General features: G+C 34.5%; 1 protein-coding gene across 5 annotated transcripts in view; it reads right to left on the reverse strand.

Moving 5' to 3' along the window:
- Window positions 1–565: 565 nt before the first annotated feature.
- Window positions 566–25,783, reverse strand: part of TRIQK (triple QxxK/R motif containing) — a 103,392-nt gene continuing 78,174 nt past the window's right edge. For all 5 annotated transcript variants that reach the window (XM_025265024.2, XM_044928528.1, XM_006055186.3 and 2 more), the window contains 2 exons: window positions 9,009–9,094; window positions 566–3,683 (listed from right to left, as the gene is read on the reverse strand). In XM_025265024.2, coding sequence (XP_025120809.1) covers window positions 3,570–3,683; window positions 9,009–9,094 — 200 coding nt within the window. In that variant the 3' untranslated portion in view covers window positions 566–3,569. The remainder of the gene's footprint in view (window positions 3,684–9,008; window positions 9,095–25,783) is intronic.

The raw sequence follows: 25,783 nt of genomic DNA on the forward strand, positions 1-25,783 counted from the left end.
CACTGGAGCAATTCTAATAAAAGAAGGCAGTGCTGCTAAGGCAGAAGCGGTGCGAATCTCCCCAGAGAAGCCTCAGGTAAGTGTAAAGAAGCCTAATTGCTGGTAACAAGAAAATAAAAGCTTATCTTAGATAGCCTCTGGCTCAACAACTTTATTTATAGATGAAATACATTAACATTTAAAATCTGTTTAATTTCTAGAAGTTTATTTCTGAAGCTTATCTAAAGTATAACTTGTTCTACTGAATTATCATGACTATATAATTTCAGAATCTGGAAAAATAAAGCATCTTCATTTTCACATAAATATAAACATTATAATGAAAATTTAGTTTGATTTTCAGTAAGACTGAAGATTTAGACTAAGTTAAATTTCAAACAATGAGTATGATTTTGAATGATAATTAAGATCAGAATAATGTATTTGACTTCCTGGAAAAGAGCAATATTTCTGTTTTACAATAGATCTAATGCTAGTTGTCTTGATCTTCAAGAAAACCAGGGTTAAATGTATATGTGCCCCAATACAAGCAAAGATCATAAATGCTAAGTGCTGAGTTGAAAAATATTGTGATTTTAAGTTTTATTTATTAAATGCAAATAATTTTTGACCATATATCACATGCAAAAACTGTGCCAGGCTCTGAGAAGACTAAAAGAGATTAATTTTAACATGCATTTATTAAATATATGCAGATTGCCACACTACTGAAATTACAGAAAAATAAGAATATATTCTCAGGACTTTGTAATCATCAGTTGAAATGGAAATAGTTCTATTTTATGAAAAATTGAAAAAGATTAGAAAATCTTCAAGTATTTTGTCACCTTAAAACAACAAGCCTCATACTAGTACTAAAACAGGCTTTTAGTACATTTGTTTCAAAAGAAATTCTAGATGAGGTAATATTTTTACATCTCCTCTCAGATGAATTTACATTTTCTTTATTTTGCATGCAAGATAAGATGCAGTAACCATTTTCACTTCATTCACAACATTTCCTAGGTTGTACATTAAGTCCAGCTGCATTAGTTGAAATTATTTTTTCCTGCAGAAACAGCATGTTAACAGATTCTAACATTCTGAAAAGTAATTAAATTTTTCTGTTTTTGTCTTCTGAATTACTCTGAGCAATGAATTATTGCAGGGGAAAAACCCACTCCTAAAATCTGTCTGGTGCCAGTCTCAGACTTACACCAAATACCCCTCACTATTCAAAAGTGTAGTGCCCTGAAAACCGTAGGCAGGATAACACCTCTCTGACCTCAAAGATTCAAACTAGACTTCAACCTGGGATTTCTCTATAAAAAACTGCTGCTTTCTAACTAAGGCGAGTTTGAAAAATGTGTACTTCACGAAAATAGTGTATTGTAAACATACACTGTCTCACTTTACCTGCTATTTATTAAAATCAGAATTTAGCTCTTAGAACTTACCATAAGTCAGTCAGTCATACAAACAGACCAGCCATAGACTCAGAGTATTGGTAAAACTATGTAATGAAACTTGCCTATAATCATACTATGTTTAGCCTAATATTCATTATTATCAAAAACAACATTTTCTCCCAAAGAATACCTCAATGGTGAACAGGATAATAAATTATTTTTTCAGGGTAATGAATTTTCAAACATTTCTAAGAGTATAATCATGTATTTTAAATACTATAAATTCTGTTATATCTCACTTGGATAGGTATCTAATAAACAAGTATTACATATCCTTGCATTTAAATTACCACTGAAATTAGAAATAATCTTTATTTAATACGACTGCATTTAGCACCAGATGGGAGGGAAAATAACTAAATGAAAATTGTTCACGTAAATGTGATAGGAGTAAGGGAAAACAGTATTTCTTGACATGTGGCATGTCACTCAGGAAAGTAAAAGACCCATCATATCCAAAATGCCAGCTTGGATATTCCCTTGCCACCCACTTCACAAACAGACATACCACATGGCATTAAATGCTGCAACCTTTCCTAAAAATGCCACTTGGATTGGTCCACTGTGGTGAGTGTATAGGAACTCTTGGTCTGTCTCTTAAGTTTGTGATTTCAAGGGGAAGAATCCAGTAAATAGCATTGGCTAAATTCTGCCCTCAGCTGTTTGACAAAAAGGATCTATGAGGATACTGGATCTTTTGGCTGTTTGCATCTAATGAAATAAATTAAACTACTTGAAAAAATTCTATAGAACAAAATGCTATATATAGCCACATTCAACTATCTGCAAAAGTCTCAAAGATATTTATCAAAACTTTGTTCTCTTGGTGAGTATGGAAACAATCTTTAACATTTTATTTACTCTTTATAAATACACTATAAAACACCTTAAGAACATGTTGCAAACTATTCATTTTCTATACACATTTATATAAGGTAGTAACTAACGACTCTGCTGTGGACACGTATTTTTCCATTTTCTAAGCTTAATGTATTTGTGTGCTGTAAAAATATTTTAAAAATCCACTACCAGTAAAAAATATTGAATACATTAGTCATTATAACCCAACAAATGTAAAATACCTTGAAAAATCATATAAACAAAAAACTCCATATGCAGGTAATATAAGACACATATTTTCTTCTATGACTTGCTTTTCACAAGAGAGTCTTAATTGATTTAATTCCCAAGAGGCAAAGTACAATTTTGTAAAACAAGTCTGCATTGTTCAGATATGAGACAACCCAAGAAAAGTGCCTCTGAGTAGGTAGGACTTCTGCTATGACTGTTGTATGAAAAAGACTGCACAGTTAGATGACAGATTGTTACTCACTAACGAGAGGGGCAAACTGATACAGCAAGCAGCCAGAACAACATAATTAAAAAAGGATTCCAAGTTTATATTAGTAGAGTAATAAGTTAATTAAAATCAAGATCAACTGAACTTTCTATGTATACCAGTTCAGACAGCCCAAGAGGAAAGAAACTCTATTTTCGAGACATATGTGACTCTTTGAGCTTCTGTCATCCAGGTGCCATTTCTGATGGAGCACATGTGCACTGAACAGTTGGCAAAGAAGGAAAAAGATTACGGTAGATGTATGTGCAGATAGTCTCTCTAATGATATAAAATACGCCTGGAAAGAAAGCAGGGCTTCTTTGTAAAATGAAAAATGTCCCATGACTTTTCATTCCTTCTTAGGCGCTCAGTGTGACTAGAGAATGCTTCTGGAAATGAGGATATATACTTCCACTCACGATGTATATGGAACAAAACAGATTTGGTGATCTGCATGTGATGGAGTTATTCACATAAATTGCCTAAGACATCCGAAGAATTTAGGATCTGTTTCCCATTTTATCAAAATGCACCATGAATAGGTTGCCTGTCAAAGTAGAAAGATTTATAAGAGTATCTGGTAGCACACATATTATACTACATTGCTAGGTAAGGTTCTTTTCTTGATATCCTACACAACTACTTAAAAAGATATTTCTGCAAACTGAAAATACCAGCAGAAAAAAATTCAAGATCTTGTTGTCTCAGTACTTCAGAAAGTATTGGTCCCTAGAGGTGCTTTTATAAAATTATTTCCTTTTCATGCATGGATTGCTGCTCAACTAATCTTCATCTGGTTCCAGATCAGGGTCAACATCTGTGGACAGTCTGAGATAAAAGAAAGCATAGAAAGCCAGCAGGAGGGCCAGAATAGCTGCAAGCACAAGGCCAACTTCCTGAGGAAGGAAAAAAAAAAAAAGTAGATTTGAAATTCATGAAATGCGATTGGTTAATGTTATCAGTTTCATGACATTAAAAAAAAAAAGTCTAGAATGATCACATTCTTTTTGTTTAACACTTTCTGTCATTAAGCAAAGAAACTTATTTTGTGGTTGAGGACACCTATTATAATGGCAAGTACATCAGTGGGTGGGCTTCCCTGGTGGCCTGGAAAATCCCACAGACAGCGGAGCCTGGTGGGCTACAATCCATGGGGTCGCAAAGGAGTCAGCTATGACTTAGTGACTAAACAACAACATCAGTGGGTATAATAACAGAAGTATATTCATACCTGTTATTACTTTTATTTAGCTTGTGTCTTTCTAATAATAACACTAACATTTACAATTTTAATATATTTTCATAGTTTAGATATCAAACTGTTGGATGCAAGCAGTGCAGTTTGCACCTACACAGTTTATCTTTCTCTGTATTTCTTGCTTCAGCACATTTATTATTAGTTATAGCAATTGGACACAGATTCTAAAATGATCACTCCTTTTCTAACGGGAAGAAACAACTATAACAAGTTTCTAGATTACGTCTCTGCACTAGTGCCACCTGGGAAGCCCATAAACATCCTTATTAAATATTATTTTGTTAAAACTCTTATTTTTAACTTCTAAATTCTACAGTTTACAATGTGGCAGAACAAAACGGAATACTCTTGGGTCATGAAGCATGATGTGATATGATAGAATTATCACAACTATGAAGGATGGTCCTGGGTACTTCACTTAGTGATCTGATGCAGATTATATTGATTACGTTGAAATAATAGCCAGGAAGTTTACCACATACACAAGAGCAAAATCATATTATTTTTTAGAAAATCTATAAACTTTTTGTATTGATATAGAGACAGACCATGAAGGAATTTTTTCAATGTTAGCATATCACTTGGCTGAACAGAAAAAAGAATAAATAATGCCAGTACAGTATCCTAAAGGGCTTAAATATTCCCTTCTAATTTTCACTTTCATATCACACCCCTTCCTGATACTATTTTATGGAGAAACCATTTATTTGCACTTAATACAAATGTAGCTTTCATAAGCCACTTAAACTTTAAAGACAATAAAATCAATTTGTTTTATAATAAACATTTCATTTTTACCTGAATTTTGAAATTACAACTGGATATTTTATATAAATTTTTAGCTTTATAATTAATTTTTTTGAAAATGTATAAAATAAATATACATTTATTTTATATTATTAATTTATTTTATATTATTAATATACTGAAAACTATAAAAATAAATATCGATGAAAATCATGGGGTTGAAAGATTTAGTGTCAACTATTTTTGTTAAGATTTGATTTTTAAATCTACTTTAATGAAATCAAAACAAAACAAAAATTACTCTATCAATAAAATGCCAAATTAAAGTGAATTCTTCTCTGTTGCAGTTGGAATACTTTGGCATCTCAAAAGGGCACGGCAGCATCAGACAGGTTTCATTTATTTTCTCGTATCCACAGCTGTGCTCCCAGACCCATCTGGTTACACAGCTACTAATTTTAAGAGGACGTAATAAACAAGTGACACACAACTGCAAACTCCATCTGTTCTGTGTAGTGGACAACAAAACTGTTCAACAGCAGTCACCATTCACATCAGCTTAACACAAGAATAAAGTTTTTACTCTTGATTGGAGGCCATGATTCTCATTCTCACTAATAATCACCTCTAATTGCTGCTTTTCAACTCCTTCTTATCCTTTCAAGCAACACTGTTTCACCTTCATTGTACATGTTTAGAATATCCAGAGGCATAAAAAAGAGGTTTAAGGGTAGAAAGTAGAGAACATTCATAGAATACAACTTCAGAGGATCTATTAATTCAATTAAGTCTATTCACTATACTATGTTATGCAGGTGAGGCTCAAGAAGTATTGGATGAGGAGGTACAGCAAATCATTTTTGTCAAAATGTCCCTTTTCTGTTAAAGAGATTATTACTGTGGGGACTGCATGTTTGGAAGGTTAAACCTGTGGTAAAATTGGAAAACACTGCCTTCAGAATACTGGTTATGCTAATCATAACCTATACCCCTAAGACATTTATGACTGTCCTTGCCCTTGGCCATTTTTGGCTTTAGATCAGAAATAACAAAAAAGAATAAAAATAATAATTCCAGGTGGCTCATGTTAGCAAGATCTGGTTGACATTTGAATATGTCATTTATATAACAGATAAATCAAATTTTGATCCTTATTATTTTATTATAATTATTTTTCAAATAAACTTAATAAACCACTTAATAAATATAGATTTTTTCCTTGTAAATACTAGGAAACAGGTATTTGCATTCTAAAATTTTTTTTTACTAATTTGCAATTCTTGAATAAAGTTTTCAAGTTGAACAGCAACCAAATAGCAAATATTGGTCATGCAAATATTTTGTAGGTGGTACACTTTACTGGGTCATAAATTATTTTGTTTACATTGGTAAGAGACAGGAACCAAAAATAGCTTCACAATAGAAATTAATTCACATTTTGAAGTAGCCATATTCATGTCTTATTCTAAATCATTACTGTTTCTTGAATTTTTCTGTTGCTAAACATTCATTTATTAAAACGCACTGGAAGCCCCTGAGGGTAAGGTACCCTACTGTGTAATTTTTATATCTCATATCCATGATTCCTCAATCAATTGATTTTAGATGGTACTGAAATCTGGAAGTGGTTTCTTGTAAAAATTTCTCCAAAATAATTATGTTTTTTCTTTCCTTTCACAGGTTCTACAATATGGTAATACAATTTCTAAATAAATAATGAAGGATTGAGTCAGATTTATATAATTCATATGTAAGGTATATATTAAAATTATAGACTGCTTTGAAAACTTTACCGCCATAACATCCACAATACTATCTTCACAACAAAACTAAGAACGTTTTGTAATATGTAGTATAGTCACACAAGGCAGACTTAGTTGAAGTAGGGGATCTTTAGGCCAATGACAAGCAACCAAGGAAAGTCTTATTTATGCAAACCAGTAATAGCTACTTCAAACACATATTTATGTTAAGTGTTTTCATTGTATCATTGTATTATTTAACTCTCCCAACTATTCTGTGAGGTAAATGGCATAAAATCCATTTTACAAATGTGCTATCTTAGACTCTGCATCATTATAACAGTAGAGGAAAGAAGCAAGTGATTCTAGGCCTCTTTATTCTGTGTGCAATTTTATCATTGCTGTTATTTTTCTATTCCATGCAGTTGTTCATATTTTCTATAGATTTACATTATTTGAAGAGCATAACTATGATTCCCTCTAAAAACTAAGTAGTCAAGTGATAAAAGATACCATTACGGTCATCCTGTATTAACCAGGTAAGAGTCAAACATGTCTGATGTTTGTTAGTCCTTAGTTGCTTCTCTGACATTATCGCTATGGATAAAATCACTCACCAGGGAAATTAAATAGCATTAAATAGCAATCCTGAAAGAAACTTCGTTATTTAAAATACTATGCTAAAATGACAAGGCAATCAAAGTTTGACAGGGCAAGCTAATTAGGATGCTAGATTTGAAATGTAAAACACCTCCATGGTTCTGATTCTAAAAAGTTTCCTATCATTTTAATGGGGATTTCACATAAATTTTCAAGCAAAGTAAATGATGTTTAAGGCTAAGGTTTTTGTTTTTCACAGGTTTACAAATCAAAATGCTTTGCTAGTTTATTAAAAAGGAGCTACGTTTTTGAGGTCAAAAACTTTTCTGTATGTGCTTTAAATCATAAATGAAATCTAAGAACAATTTTTTTTCTCATAAGAGAGAAATTCTATATTGTTTTGAAAAAATACTTTAAATGACTGTACTGTAAAGTAGACTTATACTAGAAATATGGTTATTTCCTCCAAGTAAAACCATAGCAAAAATTATAAGAGCCAATGAAAAAGGAAGTGTATGGGAAAGTGGTATACATCAATAAATGCACGGCTGCACTGTTTTCAAATTCTAATTTATAGTTTCTCATTATATTGTGCCGCAAGTAGAGTGTGCTACCCCGATATTTTTCTGACAAAACAAAAGCAAAGTACTGTATTATGAAAGATAAAAGTAAACGACACATTCCTTTCCTGGAAAATGACAAGACCATGCTCTCACTACAAAAGACAATCATCAGGTAACTAACTGCAAAATAAGGAAATAAGCACTGGTTTTAGCAAGTTCATGTCATAGAAATAATTTTAAAGATGAATGAAATTTCATGTGAAATTAGAAGAAAATGTCAAAAGATTAATCTCTCTCTTTTAAATAAAAAGGTAATTCACTTTTTTTTTTTTTTTCATTAAAAACCGACACACAGAACTAACTGAGGAGACTATTGTGAAAATACACCACAGCACACGGCAATGCTTGATCTAAATCAGCAACCAGGAATAAAAAGAAGGCCGTGTTTTGTGATTATAATAGCAAATTCTGGAAGACAACCAAATATATCATCTGGCAGTTCAACAGCTGTTACAGCTTGGTAGTAATACCTTGGCATTTGCTATAAGCTATAACTTAGAAAAATTGATTTTTCATCTGCCAGATAAAAACCAAAATCTCCTTTTAACATTTTAATATTTAAATAAAATATATGTACTAGCCACTTTTACACATTTGACAGTGGAGCCACCAAAATAATTTTTCTATTTATAGTTTAATTTTACTCTAAATACTTGGCAGAGTTGACATGAGTAATAATGTAAATGTAATTTTGTTGAACTTCATTGTGATAGCACATTGGATTATCTGTTAACATCATTCTCAATAGCTTTTATCCTTCTTAAGCAGTAAAAACACTGGTTTTTTAAAAGAACATCGTCTGGGAACATCATTAGAATTTCATCATCCAGAGTACTGACAACTAAACCAATATATGAGCAAAATTATGTATATTAGTGACCTAAGTATATACAATTATAATTAAAGTATAAACAACCATAAAGTGCAATTTTTTGCAAGTGAGAAAAGTTTTTGATCCAGGCCACATATATCACTGAAGTGAAACAGAAGCTACAGAAAAAGTATGTTGCAACTTTAAGTGTAACTGGTTCTCTTAAGTGATATTGGGTCTTAATCTAAGACCTGATAAAATCTTAGAATGGGAAGGATGTTTCTCATTAAGTAAATTCTTTTCAAAAGCCTTTAATTCCGGCATTTGACTTAGATTTTGAAATGTCATAAAACATTTAGAATTCAATATTTATGCAATCCATTGTAGAAAATGAAGTGGCAGGCAATATATCAAATTTTAAAGTTATCAAATATAGGTACCTTTATGCCAATTGCTGTTTTCTTTGCTTCTGCTTTTAATTTAGTTGCTCGTAAAATAGGTTTGGTTTTTTTATAATCCTGTTTACCTAAAAAGAAATAATTTCAGACAATGAGCTATAATTCAAGTTTAATAGCCATCTGAAATGTCAAAGAACTTTTAGAGTAAACCTGGAACACAAAGTTGCAAAGTAATTCCCAGTTACAGAAACCATAAACTGGTCACCCTAAAAGGTCAACTTTTCTTTCTCCTACTTTTTCAGGAAGACGACTTGACAGACATATTCAGTTTCCTGTGAAGTGAATATCAACAAAGATTAAAAAAAAATCCCTTTAGAGAATAAGATGTTTAAAGCAAAGACCATCTGGAGCATTTGGAGACAAATATGGAAATAAATGAATATACATAAGATCCCATTAAATAGGTAAGGTTAAATGTCTTTATCCTGGAGAGGGGCATGGCAACCCACTCCAGAATTCTTGCCTGGAGAATGCCCATGGACAGAGGAGCCTGGCGGCTACAGTCCATGGAGTCACAAGAGTTGGGGACAACTGAAGTGACTTAGCATGCAGGGAAACAATTTTGTCTTGGTAACTAAAGAGTAACAGTTTATTAGAAATTTTATTATGATATATCAAATATTCAATAATCAATTTGAGAAATATTCTCAAGCTTTCTCTAGGTAAGATATTGAAGACTGATCTGAATTAACTTTCAATTCATTAGAAAAAAATATTTAACTTCTGTTTGTTATCAATGGAGGACAGAATAAATATGGCTTGATAAATGATCCAGGGTAGCTATATTGAAATATTAGTTTCAATCTTCTTTTCCAAATTTAACAACCAGAAATGAACAAAATTGAGTTCGAGTCACAAAATTTGCTTTTTGCTGTGTACCATCTGGTGACCCCACTAATGAGTAACAAAAGAGCTATTACACAGCCTGTGAGGAAAATAGATTTAACAACAATAACAACAACAAAAACACTGACTAGAATAATATACATATTTTTGTTAACCAAACTCTTAGCTAAGAATTGAGTCAAATGAGGGTCAAATATAAGCATATGTCATTCTGAGTGGGAATTAACATTTAACCAAATAATCTCTTTGAGTATTTTATATTCTCTTATTTGGCCACACTGAAGTAAGCCTGAAAGCAGTTTATCTAAAGTATATCATCAAAGTGTAATGTGCAATATATTTCTTAATGTGTTTGCTAATGATTCAAAAATATCTTTAAAATTCTATTAGATTTTTAGAATTAGAAATGGCAGGGAGAAGTGAGACAAATAGACTGGAATAACGAAGAAATGCCATATTTGTGTTTGTCAGACACAGAAAAGTATTTGTTTGGCTGAAGAATTATGTTTTTATTAAAGAAGAGTGTATGCTATTTTCTTAACTGTATGGTATAGCAGTCATTCTGGATCTATGAGCATGCAGAAGTCTAATAAATATTATTTGATGGTAGAGCTTAATGATCCAGAAATGAGCCAATTGTAAGAATATATATCAAATGATCTAAATTTAAATTATACAATGAACAAAATACAGAAAAATACTACTCTGACCCATTTTAAATTAGCAACATTTAATTTTGCTGAAAAAAAACCTTGACAAGTGTTCACTCAGATTTCACATTCTCAATAGTCAAACTATTCATGTCATTATTCCTGCTGAGATATAAACAGTTCAGAACAATGAAACTGGTGACACATCAAATGTCTCCACTCATGGTTACAAAACAAATTTTTAATGAGAATCTAAAAAGAAATTTCATTATTATGTATATGAAGCCAAGGAGTCATTTCTTATATTATCTTATATATGCCCTATAACAAACTCTGGGTGCAAGAGGGGCAAAATAAATAAACAAAAAAGAATTATCTTAACCCATTTGCTTTTCATAGACATACAGTATTTTGGATGATGTGTCTGTCATAAAATAGATAAAAAAAATGCCTAAAAGAGTCAATGTTAAAGTGGGATTTTATCATTCTACTTCACTTTCCGTTGGCTAAATAATGCATTCTATTTCAATTCAACTCCTATAATCTCTTAAAGAATAATATTTATAGATTTTTATTAAAGTTGATACAAACATTTGAAGCTATATTTATAATAAATAGTTTTAAAAATTATTGCACACCTCATACCTCAAAAGGTATATCTGTCATTAATGTAGCATTCTCTTTGCCGACTATGATATCCAAAAGTATATACTGCAAAATGTGGTTTCATTCTGCTAAGGGAAAACATTTACAGGGACATCTGCTAAGTTCTTTGTAACTAAAACCAGATCTTTCCTTTATATCCAATGAGAATTTTAACATTTTTTTATGGCTTCAAAAAATACCTATGCCCACATGATCATAAAAATATAAAAAAGAAGCTCTTGACTTTGCTTACTTACACCTAGGAAAAAACACTTTTATATAATCTAGATTTTATATGTAGGCAAATTCTGAAATCCAATTGGATCTGATTCTGATTACATCAGTAACACAATAATCAAAGTAGCAACTTAGCAATTGCTCATTATATTTTATATTAGGGAAATTCAAGCCCATGAAGCTAATACAGGGTCTCAATCATCTCATTTTTCTCTTCTCATTTTCACTATTCATCACATTTACGTATTTGAATTTCCCATGATACAGTTTAAGTAGCAAAAGTTTTCTCCCCCAACAAAAGCATCTCCTTAATTTCTGATGGACTGATTTATGTCTCTCTCCAATATAAGCCTATTATTTCATTTTATTTTTAAATTATCATACAGTAAAGTCAATAATTTTTTCTTTTGGTGTACAGTTATATCAATTTTAATGCTTATACACAGATTCATGTAATTACTACTACAGTCTAGATATAGAAAATTTATCTTGGGTTTGGCCAAAACCTTCATTTGTATTTTTCTATAACATCTTACAGAAAACTCTCTGGCACTATCCTTCTACACTCAACCTCCCTCCAACCCATAATTCCTGGCAATCACTGATCTATTGTCTATTTATCTAGCTTTGTCTTTTCAATAATGTGGCAATAATGTGACAAAGGCTTTTTTATTCAGCATCAATTCAGTTCAGTTCAGTTCCTCAGTCATGTGTGATTCTTTGCGACCCCATGGACTGCAGCACGCTAGGCTTCCCTGTCCATCACTTACTCCTGGAGCTTACTCAAACTCATGTCCACCTAGTTGGTGATGCCATCCAACCATCTCATCCTCTGTCATCCCCTTCTCCTCCTGCCTTCACCCTTCCCAGCATTAGGATCTTTTCTAATGAGTAAGTTCTTCCCATCAGGTGGCCAAAGTATTGGAGTTTCAGCTTCAGCATCAGTCCTTCCAATGAATATTCAGGACTGATTTCCTTTAAAATTGACTGGTTTTATCTCCTTGCAGTCCAAGGAACTCTCAAGAGTCTTCTCCAACACCACAGTTCAAAAGCATCAGTTCTTTGGTGCTCAGCATTCTTTATGGCCCAACTTGCACATTCATGCCTGACTACTGGAAAAGCTATGGCTTTGACTAGACAGATCTTTGTTGGCAAAGTCAAGTCTCTGCTTTTGAATATGCTGTCTAGGTTGGTCATAGCTTTTCTTCCAAGGACCAAGCATCTTTTAATTTCATGGCTGCAGTGATTCTGGAGCCAAAGAAAATAAAGTTTTTCACTGTTTCCATTGTTTCCCCATCTATTTCCCATGAAGTGATGGGACCAGATGTCATGATCTTAGTTTTCTGAATGTTGAGTTTTAAGCCAGCTTTTTCACTCTCCTCTTTCACTTTCATCAAAAGGCTCTTTAGTTCTTCTTCACTTTCTGCCTTAAGGGTGGTGTCATCTGCATATCTGAGGTTATTGATATTTCTCCCAGCAACCTTGATTCCAGCTTGTAAGCACATCATCCAGCCCAGCATTTCTCATGATGTACTACTCTGCATATAAGTTAAATAAGCATGTGACAATATACAGTCTTAACATACTCCTTTCCTGATTTGGAACCAGTCTGTTGTTCCATGTCCAGTTCTAACTGTTGCTTCCTGACCTGCATACAGATTTCTCAGGAGGCAGGTCAGGTGGTCTGGTATTCTCATCTCTTGAAGAATTTTCCATAGTTTATTGTGATCCACACAGTCAAAGGCTTAATCAATAAAGCAGAAATAGATGTTTTTCTGGAACTCTCTTGCTTTTTCAATGATCCAACGGCTGTTGCCAATCTGATCTCTGGTTCCTCTGCCTTTTCTAAAACCAGCTTGAACATCTGGAACTACATGGTTCTCGTACTGAAGCCTGGCTTGGAGAATTCTGAGCATTATTTTGCTAGCATGTGAGATGAGTGCAATTGTGCAGTAGTTTAAGCATTCTTTGGCATTGCCTTTCTTTGGGATTGGAATGAAAACTGACCTTTTCCAGTCCTGAGTTTTCCAAATTTGCTGGCATATTGAGCGCAGCACTTTCAAAGCGTCATCTTTTAGGATTTGAAATAGCTCAACTGGAATTCCATCACCTCCACTAGCTTTGTAGTGATGCTTCCTAAGGCCCACTTGACTTTGCATTCCAGGATGTCTGGCTCTAGGTGAGTGATCATATTTACCTTTTAAAAAATTGCCAAACCGTCTTTCAGTGTGGTTGCATTCGCACCAAAAACAAATTAGAGTTCTGATAGTTTTTCATCACCACTAGCACTTGGTATTATTTTATCTAGGTTATCTAATTTTTCAGTGTATAATTGTCCGTACTATTCCCTTATTAAAGTGAAAGTCATTCAGTCGTGTCTGACTCTTTGCCACCCCACGGACTATATAGACCATGGTATCCTCCAGGCTAGAATACTGCAATGGGTAGCCTTTCCCCTTTCCAGCTCTCCAAGCTTGTTGGAGAGCTTCCCAACCCAGGAACTGAACTGGGGTCTCCTGCATTGCAGGTGGATTCTTTACCAACTGAACTATCAAGAAAGCCTGTATTCACTTATAATCCATGGTATAGTTGTAAGATTGATAGTATTCTGGCTTATTTTATTATTGGTATTAGTACTATTTTTTTTCTCCCTTAGATAGTCTAACTAAAGATTTTTCAATTTCATCTGTCTTTCTAAATAACAACATTTGGGTTTTATTGATTTCTTTCTACAGATTTTCTTTTTCATATTATATTTCCACTCTAATCTTTCTTATTTCCTTCCTTCACATTGCTTTGAGTTCAGTTTGCTCTTGTTTTTCAATTTTTTTAGATAGAGATAAAGGTTATTGATTTTAAATCTTTTTTATTAATAATGTCATTAACAGGTATAAATTTACATCTAAATACTGCTTTATCAGCATCTCATAAGTCATAAAGGAGAAGAAAAAATTATATACAAAAACACTTGTAGATATATTTACCTATGCAGTCACTTTTATTGATGTTAGCTTATTTTTTCTTTGTGGATTCTAACTACTGTCTTATGGATTTTGATTTTAGCCTACAGAACTTCCTCGAGCGTTTCTTGTAGGGCAAGTGTGCTACTGATGGATTTTCTGGTTTTGTTTATCCAAGAACACATTAATTTCTCCCTTTTTTAAAGGATAGTTTTGCTTGGTACAGAATTCTTGATTGGCACTCCTTTGCTTTCATCACATCAATTCACTCTTTATGTCTGACTCTCAACAATTTTCTTATCATGTGGTCAGGTGTGGATCTCTTTCAGTTTATCTTACTCAAAATTTTGTGAGGTTCTTGAATATACAAATTAAAGTTTTTCATCATATCAGAGAAAGTTTTGGACATTATTTTTTCAAATATTATTTTTGACCCTCTCTCTTCTTCCTCTTATTCTAGAACTATTATTATGCATAGACTTGTAGTCTGGATAGAGTCCTGCAGGTATCTATGGCTCTGTTCCTATTTAACCACATCTCATTCATTATTTTTATGTAATGTTTTTCAAACTGGATAATCTCAATAACCTCTCTTCATGTTCCCTGTTTCTCCTATAAGGTTAAACCTACTGTGAAGCTCTTTAAGTGAAATTTTTATATTTATTATTATATTTTTTCAACTCTAGAATTTCTATTCCCTTCTATACATAATTTACATTTCTATAATATTATTCTCTATTTGTTGAGACATCATTCACATACATCAAGTCTTTAGACATGGTTTTCTTTAGTTTTTTGAACATATTTAAAATGAATGATTTAAAGTCTTTGTCTAGTAAGTCCAAAGTTTGAGCTTCTTTAGGGACACTTTCTATCCTTTTTCTGTGCATGGACCATAATTTGCTAATTTTTTTTTCATACTTTTTGTAGAAAACAGTTTTCTACAAAATAATGTTATGTGGCAACAGTTAAATAATGTAAAATGGCAACTCTGCAAAACAGACCTCCCCTAGAATTTGTCGTTACTGGTCTTTGTTCTTCTTTTGTTGGTGTTAGTGTTTGTCTCTTTGTTTGTTTAGTGACTTTAATGGGCCAATTCTGTAGAGTCTGTATTCTTTGTCATATGGAATCACTTCCATAAATGTTCATCTAGAAACTGGATAGATATTGTCTTAAATGTCTTGAACCAGTAAATCTTTCAGGTTTGTTGAAGAGATGTTTCATGCTTTAACAGGACTTCATACTTCTGCCTTAGCCTTCACTTCCTGCTAGCTTCCTCAAGATCAGCAAGAAGTGAGAGTTTATAGCTTGCCCAGGTCTTTACTGAACATGGCATAGCTCTCCACAGGTTCATGACTTTCTAGATCCCCAAGAATCTATCAGGGATTTTCAAAGACACTATGAATATCTCATTATCTGGTCTAAAAAAAAAAAAATTTTTTTTAGGTCAGCCTCATGCTAGTAATGCTGCCTCAGGCAGCTGTGATATTTAATGCTTGCCATGGATTGTATTTCCCAAATGCCATCAGGAAAGGACTCTTCACACAGAATGAAGAGTTTATTTGACCTGCCAAATAAAGACAAGGTCAAATAAAGACAAGTTCTTTGATTAGCTCTAGTAATTTTCTGGTGGAGTCTTTAGGGTTTTCTATGTAGAGGATCATGTCATCTGCAAACAGGGAGAGTTTTACTCCTTCTTTTCCAATTTGGATTCCTTTCTTTTTCCACTCTGATTGCTGTGGCCAAAACTTCCAAAACTATGTTGAATAGTAGTGGTCAAAGTAGGCACCCTTGTCTTGTTCCTGACTTTAGCAGAAAATTACTAGAGCTAATCAATGAATATAGTAAAGTTGCAGGATATAAAATCAACACACAGAAATCCCTTACATTCCTATACACTAATAATGAGAAAATAGAAAGAGAAATTAAGGAAACAATTCAATTCATCATTGCAACAAAAAGAATAAAATACTTAAGAATATATCTACCTAAAGAGACTAAAGACCTATATATAGAAAACTATAAAACACTGGTGAAAGAAATCAAAGAGGACACTAATAGATGGAGAAATATACCATGTTCATGGATCAGAAGAATCAATATAGTGAAAATGAGTATACTACCCAAAGCAATCTATAGATTCAATGCAATCCCTATCAAGCTACCAACGGCATTCTTCACAGAGCTAGAAGAATAATTTCACAATTTGTATGGAAATACAAAAAACCTCGAATAGCCAAAACAATCTTGAGAAAGAAGAATGGAACTGGAAGCATCAACCTGCCTGACTTCAGGCTCTACTACAAAGCCACAGTCATTAAGACAGTATGATACTGGCACAAAGACAGAAATATAGACCAATGGAACAAAATAGAAAGCCCAGAGATAAATCCACACACCTATGGACACCTTATCTTTGACAAAGGAGGCAATGGAGAAAAGACAGTCTCTTTAACAAGTGGTGCTGGGAAATCTGGTCAACCACTTGTAAAAGAACGAAACTAGAACACTTTCTAACACCATATACAAAAATAAACTCAAAATGGATTAAAGATCTAAGCATAAGACCAGAAGCTATAAAACTCCTAGAGGAGAACATAGGCAAAACACTCTCCGACATAAATCACAGCAGGATCCACTATGACCCACCTTCCAGAATACTGGAAATAAAAACAAAAATAAACAAATGAGACCAAATTAAAATTAAAAGCTTCTGCACAACAAAGGAAACTATAAGCAAGATGAAAAGGCAGCCTTTAGAATGGGAGGAAATAATAGCAAATGAAGCAACTGACAAACAACTAATCTCAAAAATATACAAGCAACTCCTGCAGCTCAATTCCAGAAAAATAAACGACCCAATCAAAAAATGGGCCAAAGAACTAAACAGACATTTCTCCAAATACAACATACAGATGGCTAACAAACACATGAAAAGATGCTCAACATTACTCATTATCAGAGAAATGCAAATCAAAACCACTATGAGGGACCATTTCACGCCAGTCAGAATGGCTGCGATCCAAAAGTCTACAAGCAATAAATGCTGGAGAGGATGTGGAAAAAAGGGAACTCTCTTACACTGTTTGTGGGAATGCAAACTAGTACAGCCACTATGGAGAACAGTGTGGAGATTCCTTAAAAAACTGGAAATAGAACTGCCTTATGATCCAGCAATCCCACTGCTGGGCATACACACTGAGGAAACCAGAAGGGAAAGAGACATGTGTACCCCAATGTTCATCACAGCACTATTTATAATAGCCAGGACATGGAAGCAACCTAGATGTCCATCAGCAGATGAATGGATAAGAAAGCTGTGGTACATATACACAATGGAGTATTACTCAGCCATTAAAAAGAACACATTTGAATCAGTTCTAATGAGGTGGATGAAGCTGGAGCCTATTATACAGAGTGAATTAAGCCAGAAAGAAAAACACCAATACAGTATACTAATGCATATATATGGAATTTAGAAAAATGGTAATGACAACCCTGTATGCGAGACAGCAAAAGAGACACAGATGTATAGAACAGTCTTTTGGACTCTATGGGAGAGGGAGAGGGTGGGATGATTTGGGAGAATGGCATTGAAACATGTATAATATCATATAAGAAATGAAACGCCAGTCCAGGTTCGATGCAGGATACAGTATGCTTGGGGCTGGTGCTCTGAGATGACCCAGAGGGATGGTACGGGGAGGGAGATGGGAGAGGGGTTCAGGATGGGGAACATGGGTACACCTGTGGAGGATTCATGTTGATGTATGGCAAAACCAATTCAATATTGTAAAGTAATTAGCCTCCAATTAAAATAAATAAATTTAAATTAAAAAAAAAAAAAGACAAGTTCTGAGAATGGGGATATGCAGTGAGTTGCCGGATGGGTCAAATAGTGACAGTTCTCAGACGATGGGATTTGGGGTAGCCCCAGACCCATTCCACCTTCTCCAGTGACTGCAGGCTGCTGTCTTTCATGACTGTTATCATTGTAAGGTTCAGGAGAGGAAAATGGTACACTAAGGCGAGTTAAACAAAACAAAGCTCAATGCTTTTACTCAGATTTAGCTGTTTTTCTCAAATAAATATACTTGCAAGGTTTTAAAATTTGTATTAATTTACAGATTTTTTACAAGGTTGATTTTGACAATTTTTTGCCATTGTTCTTGCTTATATAGAGAGTAGACTTTTTTAATTTAATTTTTAAATGTTTTTATGATGTTTTGTTGGTTTCTGCTGTTCAGTCACTCAGTCATGTCCGACTCTTTGCAACCCCATGGACTGCAGCATGCCAGGCCTCCCTGTCCATCACCAACTCCCGGAGTTTACTCAAACTTAAGTCCATTAAGTTGGTAACACCATCTAACCATCTCATCCTCCGTCATCCCCTTCTCCTCCCGCCTTCAATCTTTCCTAGAATCAGGGCCTTTTCAAATGAATCAGCTATTTGCATCAGGCGGCCAAACAATTGGGAGTTTCAGCTTCAGTCCTTACAATGAATATTCGGGACTGATTTCCTTTAGCATGGACTGGTTGGATCTCCTTGCAGTCCAAGGGACTCTCAAGAGTCTTCTCCAACACCACAGTTCAAAAGCATCAATTCATAGGTGCTCAGCTTTCTTTATAATCCAACTCTCACATCCATACATGACTACTGGGAAAAAAAAAAAAAAAGCCTTGACTAGACGGGACTTTGTTGGCAAAGTAATGTCTCTGCTGTCTAGGTTGGTCATAATTTTTCTTCCAAGGAGTAAGTGTCTTTTTATTTCATGGCTGCAGTCACCATCTGCAGTGATTCTGGAGCCCCCCAAAAAAAAGTCTGGCACTGTTTCCACTGTTTCTCTATTTGCCATGAAGTGATGGGACCAGATGTCATGATCTTAGTTTCTGAATGTTGAGCTTTAAGCCAACTTTTTCACTCTCTTCTTTCACTTTCATCAAAAGGCTCTTTAGTTCTTCTTCACTTTCTGCCATAAGACTGCTGTCATCTGCATATCTGAGGTTATTGATATTTCTCCCTGCAATCTTGATTCCAGCATGTGCTTCATCCAGCCCAGCGTTTTTCATGATGTACTCTGCATATAAGTTAAATAAGCAGGGTGACAATATACAGCCTTGACATATTCCTTTTCCTATTTGGAACCAGTATGTTGTTCTATGTCCAGTTCTAAATGTGGCTTCCTGACCTGCATATAGGTTTCTCAAGAGGTAGGTCAGGTGGTCTGGTATTCCCATCTCTTTCAGAATTCACCACAGTTTATTGTGATGCACACGGTCATCATCTTTGACATAATCAATAAAACAGGAATAGATGTTTTTCTGGAACTCTCGTTTTTTCGATGATCCAACAGCTGTTGCCAATCTGATCTCTGGTTCCTCTGCATTTTCTAAAACCAGCTTGAACATCTGGAACTTCATGGTTCACGTTTTGTTGGAGCCTGGCTTGGACAATTTTGAGCATTACTTTACTAGCATGTGAGATGAGTGCAACTGTGCAGTAGTTTGAGCATTCTTTGGCATTACCTTTCTTTGGGATTGGAATGAAAACCGACCTTTTCCAGTCCTGTGGCCACTGCTGAGTTTTCCAAATTTGCTGGCATTTTGAGTGCAGCACTTTCAAAGCATCATCTTTTAGGATTTGAAATAGCTCAACTGGAATTCCGGCACCTCCACTAGCTTTGTTTGTAGTGATACTTCCTAAGGCCTACTTGACTTTGCATTCCAGGATGTCTGGCTGTAGGTGAGTGATCACACCATCATGATTATCTGGGTCGTGCAGATCTTTTTTATACAGTTCTTCTGTGTATTCTTGCCACCTCCTCTTAATATCTTCTGCTTCTATTAGGTCCATACCATTTCTGTCCTTTATTAAGCCTATCTTTGCATGAAATGTTCCCTTGGTTTCTGCTGTACAACAACACAAATCAGCCATAATTTTATATTTCTATATCTATATATGTACCAATCACCTCCCTTTTGAACTTCCCGCCCCTTTCCACAACCCACCCCTCTAGGTCATCATAAAGGGCCAGGCTGGGCTCCCTGTGCTACACAACAAGCTAGAAGAAAGCTACCTTACACCTGATAGTATATATATGCTGGTGCTACTTATTCCATTCACCCCATTCTTTTCCTGCCCCACTGTGTCTACAAGTCCATTCTCTACGTGTGTCTCCATTCATTCTGTGCAATTAGGTTCATATATCCCACCACTTCATGGGAAATAGATGGGCAAACAGTGGAAACAGTATCAGAATTTATTTTTCTGGGCTCCAAAATCACTGCAGATGGTGACTGTAGCCATGAAATTAAAAGACGCTTACTCCTTGGAAGGAAAGTTATGACCAATCTAGATAGCATATTCAAAAGCAGAGACATTACTTTGCCAACAAACGTTCGTCTACTCAAGGCTATAGTTTTTCCTGTGGTCATGTATGGATGTGAGAGTTGGACTGTGAAGAAGGCTGAGCGCCGAAGAATTGATGCTTTTGAACTGTGGTGTTGGAGAAGACTCTTGAGAGTCCCTTGGACTGCAAGGAGATCCAACCAGTCCATTCAGAAGGAGATCAGCCCTGGGATTTCTCTGGAAGGAATGATGCTAAAGCTGAAACTCCAGTACTTTGGCCACCTCATGTGAAGAGGTGATTCATTGGAAAAGACCCTGACGCTGGGAGGGATTGGGGGCAGGAGGAGAAGGGGATGACAGAGGATGAGATGGCTGGATGGCATCACTGACTCGATGGACGTGAGTCTCAGTGAACTCCAGGAGTTGGTGATGGACAGGGAGGCCTGGCGTGCTGCGATTCATGGGGTCGAAAGGAGTCGGACACGACTGAGTGACTGATCTGATCTGATCTGATGTATATATGTATACATATAAAAATATACTATATTTGTTTTTCTCTTTCTGACTTACTTCACTTTGTATAACAGGCTCTAGGTTCATCCACTTCACTAAAACTGACTCAATTATATTCTTTTTTTATGGCTGAGCAATATTCCATTGTATATAGGTAAAACTTCTTCACCCATTTGTTTGCCAGTGGACATCTAGGTTGCTTCCATGTCCTAGCTATTGTAAACAGTGCTGCCATAAACATTGGGGTACACGTGTCTTTTTCGATCACTGTTTTCTCAGGGTATATGCCCAGTAGTGGGGTTGCTGGGTCATATGGTAGATTTATTCCCAGTTTTCTAAGGGATCTCCATACTGTTCTCCATAATAACTGTATCAGTTTACATTTCTTACAACTGTAGGATACTAAATATATCAGTTTTCAATTCCACCAACTGTGGATGAATTGTTGGAAAAGGAGAAAAGGAGGGTTCCCTTTTCTCCATATCCTCTCCAGGATTTATTGTCTGTAGATTTTTTGATGATGGCCACCTCACCAGTCTGAGGTGATACCTTACTGTAGTTTTGATATGCATTTCGCTAATAATTGGTGATATTCAGCATCTTTTCATGTGTTTATTAGCCATCTGTTTGTCTAGAAAAACACACTTTTGAGGTCCTTACTTGCCATTCAAGAAGTGCTTCTCTTTCATCCTTTTACCTTTAATATCATTATATTGGAAATGAGTTTCTTATCTCCAGCCTATATTTAGGTCAATTTATAAAATTTCAATCTGAAAATCCTCTGTCCTTTCATTGGTATGTTTAGACTATACATAGTTAATGAAGGGCTTCCCCAGTGGCTCAGCAGTAAAGAATCTGCCTGCAATGCAGGAGATACATATTCGATCCCCAGGCAGGAAGATCCCCTAGAGGAGGCAATGACAAAGCACTCCAGTATTCTTGCCTAAAAAATCCCAGGGACAGAGTAGCCCAGAGGGCGGTCCATGGGATTGCAAAGAGTTGGGCATGACTGAAGCGGCTGAGCAGAGTGTGAGCATTTAACGAAACTATTAACGTATTTTTATTTAGGTCTACCATTTTATTTTTCTTTTCTTTTCTTTCCTTTGATTTCCTTCTGTTGGACTGCTCATAGCTTTTTTTTGAATTATTTGAATATTTGTCAATATCACATTCAAATCATATATTGTATTTTGATATATCTCTTAGAATAATGTTGCAATACCCTCCTTAGAGATTATAAAATATACACTTAACTTTTAAGAGTCTAATTCAGATCAATATTTTATAAAATTTCATATTTTAAACATATTCTATATCATCAAAAAATTTTAACATGCAATCCAATACAGTCCACATTGTAATAAAATGTCAACAAGCAACACATTGCTTTGTAGTGCTAGATTTATTAGTTGTTCCCCCTTTTGACTTTTCTGTGCCTATATTTTATTGTCTTAGATATATGTCACAGGTTGGGAAAGTTGTTTCCATTATACGTAAATGACTTTTAATAATTCAAGTCTTTAAATGCCTGCAAAGAATTATACAAGTGAATATACTATTGTAGAACAGATGTATTTTCCTTAAAAATGCTAGGCAAGAGACTGGTGTCCCTGTTTGATGCACCTGCTTATTATAGCTTAACTGTTTTACAATAAAAAGTGAAAGGCACATGCATAGTTAGAAGGACTATTATACTTGGTTACTGAAATTTTATATTCGTGATAAAAATTGCAAGTTGTCCTTAGATAATACTTGTAGTTTCATTCTGGAATAAAATTTCTAACTACTCTTCTGTCAAGTGCTGTATTCAGTTTAGTTGAAGAATAGCTTTAGCTGGATCTGTACTATTGAGAAGTTAAATTATTCTCTGTGACAACCTTGAGGGGTGGGATCAGGTGGGAGGTGGAGGGAGGTTCAAGAGGGAGGTGACATATGTATACCTATGACTGATTCATATTGATTGCTGGCATAAACTAACACAATATTTAAAGCAATTATCCTCCAATTAAAACTAAATATTTGTTTTTTAAAGTTATATTATTATGTTAACTATTTATTTATATTAAAAGAATTTCCTTGATATAGTAAAACTGAAACAAATGCAAGAATAAATGCAATGTTCAGGTTGATAAATGATGACAAATGCCACTTTTAATCCTCAATCTCAGTTACCTTCATCAAAACAGCCATAATGTTCTCTCTGATTTTCTCTAAAATAACTACATATTAAAACTTAAACTTATGAAATATATGTATACTAATGAAATGTCATCTTTTTATGTTTAAAATATTAAATATGTTTAATATTGAGTTGCAAAATCAATATTCTAATAAAAATTCTGTGATATGAAAAACAATTTTTATGCCTTAGTAAGAATATAGATTCTATTATCCATTATGTATAATTCTTAAAAAAATATTAATATAGCTTTAGATGGCCATATTATTAATATTGCCAATAAAAAAAGAAAATTTCTCTGAAATTCTGACATTGAAAGTTAAAATTCCTTTAGTACTATCTGAAATAGAGTATGTTTCTGTCAATATCTCATTAGAAAGGTTCTCCTTTTGTATGTAAAATCTAAGATAATTATTAGGAAGAAATTAAAAAAGCCGTCCCCAAATATGCTAATGATAAGTAATGTACTTGGAGCAATAAAACATTAACTTTCATGTTAATCACTGGACTTACAGTAATTATATAAGGGAAAAAAACACTTAGAATATGTAAACTTTGGTATTTATGTTGCATAATAGAATTTAGTAGCTTTCTTCAAATTTCAAAATAATCTGCATTTTAAAAATTAATTTGGGAATACCAGACCACCTTACCTGCTTCCTGAGAAACCTGTATGCAGGTCAAGAGTAACAGTTAGAACCCAACATGGAACAACAGACTGGCTCAAAATTGGGAAAGCAGTATGGCAAGGTTGTATATTATCACCCTGCTTATTTAAGTTATATGTAGATACATCATGCATAATACCAGGCTGGATGAAGCATAAGATGGAATCAAGATTGCCAGGAGAAATATCAACAACCTCAGATATACAAATGATATCACCCTAATGGCAGAAAGCAAAGAGGAACTGAAGAGCCTCTTGAAGGTGAAAGACAGTGAAAAGCTGGCTTAAGACTCAACAAACAAATATCATACATTATGTGTGTATATAGGGTCTAGAAGGATGGTATTGATGAACCTGTTCACAGAGCAGCAAAGGAGATGCAGACATGGACAACAGACTTATGGACAAGTGTGGAGGAGAGAGGGAGAGGGTGAAATGAATGCAGAGTAGTATGGAACGGTATACACCGACATATGTAAGTAGAAAGCCAATGGGAATTTGCTGTATGACTTGGGGAACTCAAACTGGGGCTCTGTAATAACCTAGAGGGATGGGAATACATGGGAGGTGGGAGGGAGATTTAAGAGGGATGGGACATATGTACACCCATTGTTAATTCATACTGATGTATGACAGAAATCCAATCAATATTGTAAAGCAATCATCATCAATTAAAAACAAGTAATTATTTTAAAAAAACCCTCAACATCCACAAAACTAAGATTATGGCATCTGGTTCCATCACTTCATGGCAAATAGATGGGGAAACAATGGAAATAGTGGCAGGTTTTATTTCCTTGGGCTCCAAAATCACTGTGGACAGTGACTGTACCAATGAAATTAAAAGATTTTGTTCCTTGGAAGAAAAGCTATGACTAAACTTGACAGTGTATTAAAAAGCAGAGACATCACTTTGCCAGCAAAGATCCATACAGTCAAAGCTATGGCTTTTCCAGCATCATGTACAGATGTGAGAGCTGGACCATAAAGAAGGCTGAGTGCTGAAGAATTGATGCTTTTGAAGTGTGGTGCTGGAGAAGACTCTTGAGAGTTCCTGGACTGCAAGGAGGTCAAACCAGTCAATCCTATAGGAAATCAGTCCTGAATATTCATTGGAAGGACTGATGCTGAAGCTGAAGCTCCAGTACTTTTGCCACCTGATTAGAAGAGCGGATACATTAGAAAAGACCCTGATGCTGGGAAAGACTGAAGGCAGGAGGAGAAGGGGACGACAGAGGATGAGATGGTTGGCGGCATCACTGAAACAATGGACATGAGTTTGAGCAAACTCCAGGAGATGGTGAAGGGCAGGGAAGCCTGGTCTGTTGCAGTCCATGGGGTTCCAAAGAGTCGGACACAATTTAGTGACTAAACAACAATCTGCATTTAATGCTGAAAAATGGGCATTTTGAATGAGTAACATTAAAATTTTCATTTTCACACAGGAAATCTATATTATAAAATTTCTCTTTGAACAAATATTAGCAACTGATTATCAAATCACTGTGACTGTACACATATATATTGAATAGCTTATTTTGGCTAGCAAGTAACAAAATATTATTATCTATAAGGAAATACAAAAGTTATATCTGTATGTCTATATATCTATAATATTTTAAAAATTTTTTTCACCTGTATCCAAGCTCTTAATTACATGAAACATTATTTTTATGGTTAGCAGACAGAGTTGCCAGATTCTCTGAGAACA

The sequence above is a fragment of the Bubalus bubalis genome, chromosome 15 (genome assembly GCF_019923935.1).
Source record: "Bubalus bubalis isolate 160015118507 breed Murrah chromosome 15, NDDB_SH_1, whole genome shotgun sequence".
NCBI classification, from domain to species: Eukaryota; Metazoa; Chordata; class Mammalia; order Artiodactyla; family Bovidae; genus Bubalus; species Bubalus bubalis.